Here is a 15,022-nt window from a genome sequence, read left to right on the forward strand (position 1 = left end):
TGATGTGTACAAATGTTAATAAGAGAGAGCTCAGGCCTCACACAAGCAACGCTTTCATTGAAAACATGAAAAAAGTAGCTATGGTGGAAAAAGACAACCCTTTACGATGTCCCCCAACTCTGTAACCACAGCCTGTACTTGTGTTTTAGTTCCAGTGTAATATTGACTCAGTGCTGACGTGGTACAAGGGTCGGGTTAAGTCTCCTCCCCTACAACTGGGATTCAAGCATAATTTGGGACACTAATGCCCTTTTATGGTGTTCAGTGTGAAAATGGTAAGTTCTGTAAGTTCTGTTTTTCCTCTACTAACAAACAGACTGTCTGTGAACCGGCAGACATGTGCAATAACTTCTACATTAAAATTGGCCTGTGAGTGGAGGGGTGTTACTGCTTTGTAGTCAATTTTCCTGGAAAGCTTTCATATAGAGAAATGGTTTTACACACACACACACACACACACACACACACGCACGCACGCGCACACACACACACACACACACACACACACACACACACATACCGACTCAGGGGCTTTAACGAAGATCTTGGTGCGACCGAGTTGGAACTGATCCTGGTCCATGTTGACAGACCGTAAGAGATGAAGGACGCCTTGTTTCTCATCTCCTCGCCACGTTGGCCATGACTCTTTGGTTAGGATAGCGTACCTATGGACCAAAGAGTCCAGCAGACAAACAATTTAACATAAGCGTGATTAAACCTCTGACACAATTTACAAAAATCCAACACTTGTGCCATTAGTGTCAAAAATGGTTCCCCACCCTAAAAACAGCCAAAACTATTTAAGAAAGTTTTTTCACTTCCAAAGTCTCAAACCTTTTATCAATTTCTCTCCTGATTAGAGCAATAAAATGTGTATTAACCCTTTAAACATTTCTTTTATTTACAATTTTAAGCCGTTTTTGTTGCAAATCACCACGTATTTCAACAACACAAACACAAACTATGGAATATTTTCCAAAAATACAGTGTTAAGTGTATTATTTGTGTTGAAGCTATTACAGCCTTGTATATGTCAATAATTTATAACAACACTGATTTGATGCATTACTGTGTTTTGACCAGTTTTTCACATTATAAAAATAAACTCATACACAACATACTTTCTCAAACACATTCAGGCCACTCCTCAACTCAATACCAACACATCCAGAAAGATGTAGTTGTATATTTCATTGTCATGTAGTAATCTGGAATGGAGCAGGAGAGCACCACTAAAACCTTTATACAAAAAGTCCCTGGGGGTAAATTCATGTAAAACATCAGATTTATCTGATTAAAGCAGATCCATTTTTAATCTTTTAATGTACAAGTGTACGTAAAATGTGGCACACCGTGATCTAAAGGGTGGAACGAGAGATAAAGTTGAAATTTCAAATTTTAATCAAAAATGTTAATATTTGTAAATTAGCATTATAACCACATTAAGATTGAGATTTGCAAGAAATGTCAAAAATAGTCCCAAATGATGACAAAGGGTTAAATAATTAAAATGAGTAATATTGTGTTGTTTTTTTTTCGTCTGACAAAGCATCAGTTTCATCTGTGCTTCCTGTCTACATCCTGTCGTTGTCACCATCGTCATCGTCGTCATCATCCTCATATAAAACCAGTCCATAGTGAGTGTGACTTCAGTTATATTTTCAGGTGTGTTACCTGTTGAGGAACTTCCTGAAGATTCTGCGGTAGGCGTAGCCAGCACGCCTTACCCGGATGTTTTCCTTCAGTCCCAGGTACTCCACCTGATGTTTAACTCTGCAGAAGAAGAAAAGGTATTGACAACACTGAGATAAAACTCATACATCTCTTTATATCTGTTGCACATTATAGATTTGACTTTGTCTGCTTGCCTTTATGCATTTGTTTTCATTTTTGTCTTCATAAAGATATGAAGTTTTGGAATATTTATAATACATATAATATTTAACAATCTACCTTTCCATATTGCAATGTAATATATGACTTATATGCCATCATATTTAATGTAGTGTGTTGCCATATACTACATATGCGACACACTCCTAACATATGCCATTCTCAGTTTATGCTGGAAGTATGTACAGCATTAGGAACATGAGCTTCAGGTAAAATCACAGACCTACAGATCAAAATGACATGTATTGAGTGTATTGAGTGTAACCTCTCATTGGAGTTAACATGTCTTCAACTCTTGTTTTGTTCAGACAATATGAGATTTACACTCTTAATGTCCAGGTGTTTTACATCAGATTTAATTCAACACATGGCAGATGTTTCATATTATTTGGGCGATCACTTGTCGTGGTCATAGAGATCTAAAAAAATACTGACTTTAGCATGTAAAACCATTTAGTTCAGATTTTTTGTTTGCTTCTAATAATACGCACATATTTCCTGTATTTTCATGACTTATCTGAGGAAAAGAGATTGTGAAGTAAATATGTGTACTCATTACAACCCTGAAAAAACAACAGCACTCAAGGCAGCCCAAGACTTTTGCACAATAATGTATTATAAACTGTTATTATATATCATCATAACATACATAGATATAATATTGTAATACAGTGAAAGCATATCTATGTATTTCAAATATAAATAGATTGAATGCATGTACATGCTTGTATATTATATTTGCATTTAGTATATTGCATATATTTCTCATTTTCGAGTTGGAATATTTGACTGATTAAAGACTGTTAAAAGAAAAACAGAAAAATAAAAGCAGAAAATAACATCCTTATCTTCACAGGATCATGTTTGCAAAAAGTCTCAAGAAGTGTCTGTGATGCAGAAAAACAGACATTCTCATTTAATTTATTTTGATTTATAACCACAACTACCTCATGGTCAGAGATATCCGCTATCAGGTTTGAGTCACACTTCTTCACAGGGTCCTTTAGCGGAAGGGATAATCACATCTTATTGTATGCAAAGGAGCTGCATTTTACTGACTTTCCCCTCAAACAAAGACCTGAGCACCACTTAGTCCACTCAGACTTCCTGTGAAAACATTAGTTCCGGGGCTAATTAATGAACCGCCCTGCGCCAAACTCACAACAGGAAGGTCATAGTCCCTGAACAATACTCTGTATCAGAACATGTAGTGCCCATGGCCTCTGACCAAGGAGGACAGAGTGGGAAACTGAAACAAAGGGGAATGTTTGAGATATGTCTCAGCATTTGGTCTTCATGTGGAACACAAAAAGACCATAAATAGCCTCAAAATAAGTGGAGCCCCAGTACCAATAATCTCTTTGTGTAATCAATGGTAATAAATGTGAACTGTTGTAGCTCTAAATGTGTGAATGTAAGGCTGGCAGGACACATTCACACTCACCGACTCTCTTCCCAGTCTCTGGGCTTCTTGGTCTCGTTGGGTTTGATGCAGCGGATGTAGTGTGGAGTACATTTCATCAGTGTGCTCACCAAGTCATTGGCTTGTTTCTAAGGATGCAGAGATCAGGACAGAGGAAAGAACCAATGATCAGATCGTGATAATGACGCTTTACGTAATTTGTGCTGAACTACCGTCTCTTTATCGGCTTTATCGACTCTATCCTTTCATAGGCCTCAGAGTCCTGGCTGACACTGATATGTGAGAGAGACAGGTACATAAAGACACTATTTGCTGAGCACATACCTTTATTTTGCTGCCTGCCGTTGTGGGTCGACCCTTTTTTTCAGCGTTGAGGTTTTCTGGAAACAGTGCTCTGATGAAGGCACTGTGAGAAAATAAAAGTAAAGAAAATGAGTTAGAGTCTTGGAACTATATGACTATTTTTCCCATTTAATCCATGTATTCTATTTTGAAATCAGTTTTCTAATTTTACTCTTTTAATCCCAGTTTGTGTGTGTTTTAAAAAGTGTCTTAGAGCATGTTACATCACTCTGTTATTGAAAGGTGCCATACATTAAACCCTCTTGCCTAACAGCTCCCACAGACCTGAAAATAATGTCTAGTGTCCCTGACAGCCTAAAACAAAAATGCAGTTAATGTTTAAAGGACCAAGGACCCTAGACAGAGGTCACTGGTATAAATTCCTGAACCACTTGGGAAGGTCTGAGCTGCTGGTGGGAAAGTGAGAGATTTGTTCTGACTGTACTGGTGTTATACAAACACTGCCTGTGCTGCTAAACACACCAACGGCACAGCTGTGCATTGGGCTGCTTATTTCACTGAACGCCTAATTAAATAAAACAATGCATGAATTACTTTTAATGATATTCAGGCTTTTTACCTTATAAAGATTTTGTGTAAAATTCATTCAGTACACCATAACATATTAATGCTAGTAAATTAAATATGTGATTGTTCAAGTTACAGAAGAAAAACACTGCACTTATTGCAATGATATTTACAAAAAAAAGCTCATATTTTCACTTTTCAGCTCAGTTTTCACTGTAAATGTGTTCCCACTTCACACTACCTGATATTTAGAGTTAAATGTGTGTAACTTGACTGACTTAAAGCCAAAACTTTATATCACCTCAAACACTTAGCAGCAGGTTTTTGTTTCACACCTTTGTTTTAAGAAGGAGTGTAAAGTGTACAGACATTTTACTCTGAGCTATATATTAAAATGAACAATTACGTCTGAAGTTTATCTTATCAATTATACTGTAAAAGTAACACTTATTGACATAGTTATACATACAAAAAGCATGTTCATATATGACCAGGTCCACTCCCTTTATTAATGATACTTTCTCCTTATCAGATCAGAATTTATCATTTAAGAACCTTTTGAGCTGCGTCAACTGTTTCACAAGTCAAGACTTGCACTAAAAATAACTATTGTTGAAATGACAACGAATTCTAACTTTCTTCATTTGATTTGAGTCGTTGCCTTCACACAGTGCAGATGTTGATACAAGGAAAGGACTACTTCAACATATATAAAGTAATTAATATATAACTAAATTATAATGCCATTTAAACATGTTGATACTGCAGACCTGTACACAAGGAAATTTCCTCTGCCCAGGCCTCCTTAAATCATAATTGCCGACCAATGGACTAAAGGGATATGAATAGTCTTAACTTTATAAATTTAAAAATACCTAAATAACAAAAATATGGAGAATCTAAGCCTCCTACTGATACATAGCATGCCCATATTAGCACAAGTAATATATTTAGTGCTTCATGAATATTGTGTGTGTGGGGGGGTTATAATCATCCTGGTGGACGTCCAGGGGCTAAAATGTGATGACGGTCAGCTCTGTTTAACAAGCACCAATACTTAGTATTTAACTGTATTGTGCATCTGATTCTGAAATATCAACATAATAAACACTTTTTCATGTTCCCTTCCCTTTTGCCTTATTCCCACGTTACTTTTTGTTTTGTTTTAAACTTCAGACTGCAGGCGATGGACACAGAAGAAAGGATCAGCAGGTTGTATGTACAAATACTCCATAAGTCTGTTAATACCATCCTGCTGATAATGCTGGTAATTCTTTTCTTCTCTGTTTAGACCCGCTGCTCAAAGGACTAAGGCTGCTTCCTTCCGTCTCATGCTTCCTCCGTGTGAAACTGTGCCAAAGCCTTTTTATCTGTGTGTACATTTCTATATCTGCATGCCTGTTTTTAGCATTTGATGTACTTTGCATGTATATGATCTCAAACACGTGGCCGAATGAAATCTATGAAGTAAACTCCTTTCACGCCTCGATAAAATGCACACACAAAGGGGCAAGTGGTGGCTGAGGCCTTCAGGGCTAATGCAGACAATGCAGGCTGTTTGCACAGATGGCCACTTTGACACAAAGAAAGCCCAAGAAACCAAAACACACAGAGACCAGACTCCACAATGCAGCGCCACGGGGGGACTGCACTTGTAAGAACAGACTGGGTAGACCCCAAAAGCTGCGGATCTGGACAACAGCCAGACGTGATTCAGGGCAGAGGGCACGGCGTAACCCAGCCCTACACACTTCTGTTACATCCCGCCAGTTTCCAGATGCAGCAGTGCGTCTGAAGGCCTCATTCAGATGTATTCAATTATAACCATATGCATCACAATAGAAGACTCCTTTCAAGTGAGCGCTATAGAAATCTTCACCACATGTCGCTGCAATGTGCAAATAAGAGTTACTCACATTTCACTGCTCTGCATCAGCTCAATGAGGTCATTAAAAAGGACATCTCGGTTCCTCTCGCAGAAACCTTCTGCATCATAGGACACCTGAGGAGAGACCCACAGAAGGATTACTAAAGCGTAATAATCATCGAAGACGTCAAGGTCAAGCTGTTAAGAAAAGCTACTAAATGAAACATGACACCTGTGTGAAAAATAAAATTGTGACTCTGATATTCCAAAGCAAATTAATGGCTTGAATTTTATGGGAGAAGAAAATGAAGGGTTACAGATCACCATTTTGCACCTACCAGGATTAGCCTCCTTATAAAACCAGCAGTGGTTTAAAGTGTACAAATTAAACTGTGTTATTTCTGTTATACTGTAGCCCGAGACAGGACAGGAGGAATTTTGCAGACCGGGTCATGGGAGCCCCTCAAGTCTTTATGGCATGGCTAATTAGATCTGCGGCATGTGTACCAGGCTGAAGCCACCACACATCTGGAGAATGACACGAGACAACCTCTGCCCAGACCACCAAAAATGAAAATCAATGTTTAAAAAAAAAAAAAAACGTCTGGTGAAATGTAATAGACATTTAAATAAAGTAGATTAACATGTCTGACATTTACACACTCTTACATAAGGGGAGCGAGTACAACCAAAAATAGAGAAAGAAAAAAGACGCGAGGTGCTTAAAACTCAAAAGGGTAAAGATGACGACAGGCTGCAGAATTAAAGCACCAGCTGCATGACTGCTACTTATGACAGATCATACAAGTGGACCAGTTCCCATAACAACACTATAAAAAATGACATTTTAATAAGCTTCTATTTTCAGAAGTTACCGTCAGTTCCCTTCTGCATACTGCACGGTACACAGTGTGATCATTTAGAAGTAATATCAAAAAAACAAGTAGCAGTAAACCTCAAAAGTAGAAACATGTTAGTGGGACAAATGTTGAAGTAGTAAACAATTATTCCTTAATTATTCCTGTTCCTGAGGTTATAAAAGCAACCATTACAGTATTGAGTGTGAGATTTTTAGACAAGTGGAACTGTTTGTTAAAAATGTACAATATTAGGCTCAGATTGTGACCAACTGAACTGAGTCCAGCAGAGAAGCAGATTAGATGCACAGTGTATAGTTTTTTCTGAATTAAACAATAAAATATAAGATGTTTAAGATGTATAAGAAATCAAGATTACAGATTAGTACTGCATTGCAAGTTTTATTCACATTACATTTAATGATGTAAGTTTCCTTTATGTCATGATATTCTTTTACAAATAATGTTAAAATCAATGCTGACTATGTTTCCCTTAACCCATGAAGACCCAGTGCTACTTTGGTGTCAGTTCCCAAATTAATTTTTCTCTCTATTTAACCTTTCTTAAGTGATTTATCACTATTTATTATAATACTATCCTCTGTATTTAAAGTTTTTTTAGTGTGAATTAGGTATTTTCCTATATTTAATCTGTTGATCATGTAAATGTTCATTTAAGCTCATCGTAAATTCAATGGTTATTATATCAAAAACAGAAAAAAACTGAAGAAAAAATGACTTTTTAGCAAAATATATCAATAACTAAACATAAAACCAAGTGTCTCCATCCACTGTTATCAATCCAACTCCATGGATTTTACTGGTGAATCAATGCTGTAGAAGATGACGGTGTTTCCACAGTAACTACGAAGCCTCTGAACGTCCAAATGGGTCATATCTGATGACCATGAAAAGGTGACAAACTGCATTTTACACCAATTGTTTACATGGATTGATAGAATTAGTGGATCAATAGGTATTTAACATTTTAGATCAGTAGATACTTTTGGTCATCAGTGGCTGTTTGGGTCTTTATGGATTAATAAGGATGTGATAATCGTTATGCAGCCAAATGAAAAAGCCTGTTATGGATTTCTCTGAATTTGTACCAAGTCAATTTAAACATTGTAATGCAGAAGTGCTAAGTTATCTTATGCATGTTCTACCTTAAATGGACACTGGATTATTAGGTTTAGAATAAATTCTCCACCAGTCATATATATGAAGCAGTGTCAGTCAGGTGAGAGGAAGTGTGTACCAAACTATCAAAGACGTCTTTAACGGGTCGCCTCAGACTGACCTTGCCTGCGTAGTGGTGGATAATGAAGCCTTGGTTCCAGCTGTTGAAATGTTCGTGGGTGTTGATCTGCACTCTGAGCTTCTGCAGCATCGTCTGGTCGGCCCCCTCCCCCACAGCATGCATCGTGGCGCAAACATCATCCACGATGCTCATGATGCCAGGAGGATTCTGGGAACACGAGGAAACACGTTACGTTGATATCAAATGATTACCATACTGTTTCCTATTGATTACAACAGAAAAAGTATGGTTTTGATAGTAATATCTGAACAATCATTTGGCACAGTTAAGGACTAATGACATAAATTCAACTCAGGGCTTTATAATACATTCCTTTGTGCAAACATTTCTACCTGTTTGTAATAATTAAACATCTGATGGTGATTTAAAAGCAAATATGCAGCAGCTTTAACTCTAATAACTCTTAGATTAAGTCTTGTTCATGTGGCCTGCAGAGTGCACAGCGTCTATAACTCAAAGAACATGAGTCTCTGTTGAAAGGGCCCATGTAAAGTTGTCAGTGGATTAACTAAACTGGTCTGGTGTAAAGAGCAGATCTGTCAGTCACTGGTCTGGATCCCCGGCCTCTCTCAGATGGAGGCTTGTTTTAAAGTCCTTGTTGTGGATTTCATGGATTAAAGCTCTCAGTGGGGTAGATAAATCAAATTAAGAGGCATGTCGGCACCCTTTAAAGATATTAGGCTGATAGTCATAATAGAGCAGAAACTTTGGCAGGAACTTGACTATCTTACTTTTTTTTTTTGCTCTGTTTGTTAAGGGAATAACTCTAAAAGTTAGACTGATTTATCTTTGTACGAATAGATTCAAGCCAAGATTAAATCATACATATTTCCCCATGGAGCCATTAATTCTCTGCCTTCTAGGTTGTTGACTTTTATATATTTATAGTGTATTTACTTTGCTCTCAATGAGATCGCAGACAATCTTGTTGTTGAAGTACTCGATAGGAGTCCACTTGATGCCCTCCTGCACATACTCCTCCTACAAAGAGACATAAAGAAAAGCCAGAGTCAGAATCTAAACCACAGAAAAAGACAGGAAATTAAAAATAGAAAAAGTATGGAGGCACGTTACCTGCTCAGCCTTCAGAGTCAGCTCGATGAAGATCTGCTGGAGTTTCTCATTCACAAAGTTGATGCAGAACTGTTCAAATCCATTTTTCTAAAAAAGAGGACATTATGGTTAACAAAAGACGATGCAAGCTTTGTCTTTGTAGAGAACGGATTTCCTCTGAGGTCACTGGGCTTTGTTTAACGTGGGAGCTTAACAGCGGACCTCAATAATATAAAAGGAAGGTCCACATTGTCCAACTCACAGCACATACAATGGACCTTCAGTGCGAGTCGTATGCAGTGGTGGTCTACATCTTCCTGTCTAATGACCTGTGACAGGCAGAACATAACTGACCTTTTCTTACATTGTGTATGTTAACACAAACAGAACTGGCAGAACTGATAACATTTATTTACAGCAGATCATGTTATGTCACATCATTGTATTCAACACAAGGAATATAAAGCTAGTGCAAACCAAAGTAAGACAATATTGCTTATCCAATCCTTTAAACAACTCAAAGGCGTCTTCTCATTCAGCAAACAAACATGTAATCAGATTAAAGACTCATGTTGAAGTCTGCTCTCTCAATCAGGGGATGGCTCTTAATTCACATACTTTATAAATTAGCCTAATCCTTTGTGTTTAATCTGTTTAACTGCTTAAAGTTAATACCTGTTGATCTAATTTATGTGTTGATGTTGAATAATTTTACAGTAGCAGAGAAAGAGTCTAAACACTTACCTGGAAAATTTCAAATCCATAAATGTCCAACACTCCGACATTTAACTCCTGATGATCTTTTACCATGGCTTTGTTGATGGACTGAAAATAAAATAAAAAATCTTTAGTAAAGGGTTCAAGTAGCTCAGTTACTTAAGACACATCTATACAATTATCTTTCTGCTGAACTTTAAGTACAAAATACAACACGTTCTAGACAAATGTCAACCCATACCTCCACCAGGTAATCAAACACTCGAGCGTGCAGGGCTTTGGAGAGCGCATCACGAGTATAACACGCCTGCTCCACGTTCAGTGTCACATCAATTGACTCCAGTGCACTTCCCCACTTGCTGTCCATCTTCCTGCTGGTCAATTTCTCCTTCAGACGGTTCTGGTCGATGCCCAGAAGAAATGCTGGAAAGGCTAAAACTGTAAAAAGAAACAGAAGAAACACAGACCATAAAACACTTTTCAGTTACTGATACAGAGTTAACAAACTGAATGATCTGTATTTTAGCCATTTCTCTAAACCAGTGGTTCTCAGTCTTTTACTATCAGGCCCCCCTTTGGAGGACGAGAAATCTCCAGGCCCCTCTCAACCCAAACAACATTGTAACAGTACTGCAATTATAACTTTTATTGAAAGAAACATCAATATTGTAACAATACGTTTTGCTTTTCCTTGAATAATTTGTTGTGCAAATTAAAAATAACTTTGATTTTTGCTTGAACAATACAAATAAACTCAACAAAACTGTTCCCTGTTTCAAATAAAAACAGGAAATGTGCAATTATCTTACAACTATGACAATAAAGTTACTTTTTTTTTAGAACAACAAACACATTTTGGTGACAAAGATGAACATTTTAACACTATCAGTGGCTGCAGTGAGCCTGTTTCCATTGCACATCTCAGAACATTTAAGTGCAAACTATATAAACTGTGCAAAAACACAAACATTGCCCATTTTTCTTTTCCAGTCACATCCTTGTCCATTTTCCAAACCTAAACTTCTTGTCTAGTCCAGTGACAGATCACCATGGCAGTAGATTTGTTTGTTGTACATCCCTAAAATGAGTCCAGGGTGCTCAAATGCTAAAACATTAGTTCCACCTGCTACATGTTCTAACCCGAAGGGGAAAAAAACACCCAAGAGAGATTTCATGCCCCCCTGGCAAGTTTGAGAAACACTGCCCTAAACCTAGAAGTGTTTTCTGCTTGTTGTTTTATAGCCGTTTACTTTTTTGAGCCTTTGTCTTTATTCGAGACCATGCATAAAGGAGAGAAGGTGGTAAGGTTATGAGCCATGTGGAGTGTACTCCACCAGAACCACCATATCGTATCACAGTTATATCTAATGGTTCATGACAAAGTGCTACAACTTGTACCATGTTGAAAATCTGAGAGATAAAGCTGTGCTCTGTAAAAGGGAATTTCACTAAAAACCACCATGCAAATTAATCATCCTGCATGTTTTCCATATATCTTTGGTCATATCAATAAGCCATTCAAAAAAAAAAAAAAAAAAAAAAAGCTCTAAGTGATAAAACCAGTGAATGCAGCTGTGGTGTGGAGCCACAATATTCTGGAAACACTGATCAAATAAAGCAACTTTTGGGGAGAATTCGGAGCAGATGAGCTTTCAATTACCATTGAATGACTAAGAGAAGAAGAGTATTGGACCAACACTTGTAAAAAAAAAAAAAAAAAAAGAGAGAGAGAGAGTTGCAGACCACAGATCATTTGCCCTGACCTGGAGCTGATATTGTCCCCTGAGAGCCCCTCCCTGCCTTATTACAGTGACTCACTTCCCCTAAAAGGAAATGGCTCTCAGGCCTGTGGACTCACTGTGTCTGGGAATGCATCAGACCACTGCAGTAGCTCCCCGTTTGGGACATTAGGGTGTGACTGACCATACGCCTGCTTAAATCACCAGAAGTCATTCTCAGTGGAAGAAAGGAAAGGTATCGGTTTCATACAGTAACCTGGAGGCTGGCGCTCAGGGTGTGTACGGGAATTTCAGCCACAATGCCCATCTGAAGTTCTCCTAAGAACATTTGTTAGTCAAAGTGGCAGTTGTTAAATTGAACAGGACGTGTTGTTGACAATACAGAGGTTTTCTAAACATGTGAGTCAGTGCATCCTGGTAAGATGTGGCATTTACAGGGCAGGTTCTATATAGATTACAAATTAAAGTTTAATATTTGCATTTATTTTCATGCTTAGTGTGTGTGCTCTTTATTCAAAATAGTGTGGCATAAAGAACTGAAGCAAATACTGAGTGAAGATTTCTCTGGAGATGAATTTTGCCCACAGCGTTTAATGATGTATTGTAATAACTGGGCCGTAGTGTACAGCTCTATAGATATAGACATATTAGATGTGTTGCTTCTTCAGAGCCAGTTCACTTGTTGTCAGCAGCTCAAGGTTTCTAATGAATAGCAAAAGTTTAGTTTTAAATTCATTTTGCATTTCAGTATTTTACTAAATGTCCTTTCTGTAAAACACTAAAAAGCTTTTTTCCCAACATTAAAACTATTTAACCTGTAAAAATCCACTGGATCAGTGGTGCGACCAAAAAACACTTCCAAAAGGTTAAAACGTTTATACAAATGCAGTTGACAGGATCAAAAATGTTTGTGGTGATTTTCACAGTTGAAACATTCAGCAACATTCGCGCGACTAAAAGAAGACGTATTGAAGACAAGAATGAAAAGAATAACTTTCCTTCATATTGACGAAAAAAACAGCAGCTGTCACTTCACTGGGTCAGAAAAAAACACACAATGGAAATGTGTGTAAAGGAATCAGATGCTCATCAACGTCAAGTGTATAAAGCACGAAAAAAGGCAGAAAAAAGTGTTGCAAACAAAATTAATCATCCATGTTGAAAAAGTAGGTTGTGCAGCCAGAAACTAGTAACCCTGAAACAAAAAGGTATTTTACCTACTGGAGCCACCATGGTGATTGTCATTTTTCTTCATATATGAGCCAATGTAGAGTAGACTGTGTTTTACATTCACACTACATCAGCACATTTCTAAAAAGCAGATCATGGTGCCTTTCAAATGAGGCCTCATTCATGCATTTTGCCCTCACAATGCATCAGTTCTTCCTCTACAAGTTTTATTATTTTAGTATAACAGTTAAAAAATGAAAAGAGTGACTTTGTATTGAGTTTAAAAAGACAAATGGAGGGGAATGTTTAGAATATAAAGCTTAATGTGGAATTTATGTCACATTAAAAACTGCTGACCAGTTCAAATCTTCACACACATTACCACCTGACAAACTTACAACACGTCACCGTCTGGATCAAGTTACTTTGAATCTGAAATAAGGCCCGAATCAGCGGAATGATGTGTAAATTATTTGAACAAGTAGTCTCAACACGTCTTTCACCAAGTGATGATGCAGTGGCTGTTTTCGCTGAGTGTGACTGGATGTTTATACCGACTTGGCCGGTGTGTGTTTGGATGTGAGTAACACACTGGAGTTAAAGCACACAGGAAGTGGGACTGGAGGGGGACAGGAAAAGCAGAGATTATGAAGCACTGCTGTTACGTCTGCACAGAACAGACTGAGGCTTTGTACACTGTGCTCTCATCTGCATCATATGGGCCAAAGGATTCTGGGATTGTAGCGGACACAGCGTGAAAAGGAAGGGGAAAGAAAAAGAAAAAAATAAAACAGTTTAAAGATGGCTAAAAGTAGAGAGGACAGAAGGAGAGCTATTTTTCCAAGTAATTTTAGTCGCTGACGAAATAGATCCAGACCTTCAATAATGGTGTTTTATTTTCTGGTAATCTAGCATGGCCTGGATTACTCCAGACAGTTGGCTGCAGCCCTGCATTAACACAATAAAACTTTAGGGAGTGAAAGTGGTAAGAGAGAAATATCTTCCAAAACCAACCAGAGAAGGGCAGCTAAGGACACTGAGAGCAGAGACATTCAGAGAGCGCACTGGAAGGAAGAGATTTAGAAGCTGAACATCACCATCATCTATAAATTTTTAGATTCGAGATCACACCAAACTTCACAACTTTGTATTTTTACAACAAAAGTTAAGCGTAGCTGCTTTTCCTTGTTCCCTTGTACGCATAAAGAAGAGTATATAAGGTTTAGCTTCTGCAGTTCTACATTTAGAAACTTTAGTTCATCCCCCATGCCTTTCTTATTTCAATACTGCTGTCTGCCTGTTATAAATATAATATATATTAATATAAATAAATAATAATACAAACTTTTAAATAATTTTTTTTTTATCCTGTGATGGGACTCAACTGAACTTAATCTGGTAAAACAACATCACAGTTTGAGGAAGAATTAAATATCATTTCAAATAATGATAAAAGCTTATGTTTCCCTTTCACACATATGTAATGATGATGACAATGATGATGATTAGACTATTACTGATCCCACAACGGGAAAATTCACTGGTTAAGGTAGCAACAGATTAAAGTACAAGAAAAAATGTGCATGTATAGAAAGTGCAAAAGACAAACAATAAAAAAAATAATAATAATAGTAATGAGTAATTAAACTCAACAGTCTATATACATATTTACATAAGAGATTAACAGAGTTACACTGTTGTGGTAGTGCTCCTTCCAGCTCCTAATGAAGTTTTAATTAAGTTAGCAGAAAAAGTCTAGTCATTGAGAAAATTAACAGTGTTTCACAGAGTTTCATATCATCAGCTTTAGTCATTGATACTGTCTTAACCTCCTGAGATGCAGGAAAGTAAAGGTTTTGGCTTTTTTGCAATAAATAATTGTCATGAATGGAAACAGTTTATTCAGACACTTCTTTTATTGAATGCCCTTTGCAGTGGACAGTGTTTTTGTTTTGTTTTGTTCTTTGAATAAAGCTGTGAAACTCTTGTCCACTACAGAGGACAAAAACGTATCCCTGGGTCTCAGGAGGTTAAAGGAGTTACGACAGTCGACCACGTTAAGCACCAAACTAATCTGAGGATAACTCCAGTGTCATCATACTGAGTAAACCT

The 15,022-nt window shown here is 37.4% G+C and overlaps 1 protein-coding gene across 2 annotated transcripts in view; it reads right to left on the bottom strand.

Moving 5' to 3' along the window:
* myo1ea (myosin IEa) overlaps positions 1–15,022 on the bottom strand; it is a 57,708-nt gene that overhangs the window by 13,952 nt on the left and 28,734 nt on the right. For both annotated transcript variants that reach the window (XM_030131272.1, XM_030131273.1), the window contains exons 10-19: positions 10,243–10,439; positions 10,029–10,109; positions 9,306–9,392; positions 9,129–9,212; positions 8,211–8,378; positions 6,103–6,188; positions 3,641–3,722; positions 3,338–3,444; positions 1,675–1,773; positions 521–665 (exon numbers count right to left, since the gene is read on the bottom strand). In XM_030131272.1, coding sequence (XP_029987132.1) covers positions 521–665; positions 1,675–1,773; positions 3,338–3,444; positions 3,641–3,722; positions 6,103–6,188; positions 8,211–8,378; positions 9,129–9,212; positions 9,306–9,392; positions 10,029–10,109; positions 10,243–10,439 — 1,136 coding nt within the window. The remainder of the gene's footprint in view (positions 1–520; positions 666–1,674; positions 1,774–3,337; positions 3,445–3,640; positions 3,723–6,102; positions 6,189–8,210; positions 8,379–9,128; positions 9,213–9,305; positions 9,393–10,028; positions 10,110–10,242; positions 10,440–15,022) is intronic.

Source organism: Sphaeramia orbicularis, chromosome 3 (assembly GCF_902148855.1).
Source record: "Sphaeramia orbicularis chromosome 3, fSphaOr1.1, whole genome shotgun sequence".
Taxonomy (NCBI): Eukaryota; Metazoa; Chordata; class Actinopteri; order Kurtiformes; family Apogonidae; genus Sphaeramia; species Sphaeramia orbicularis.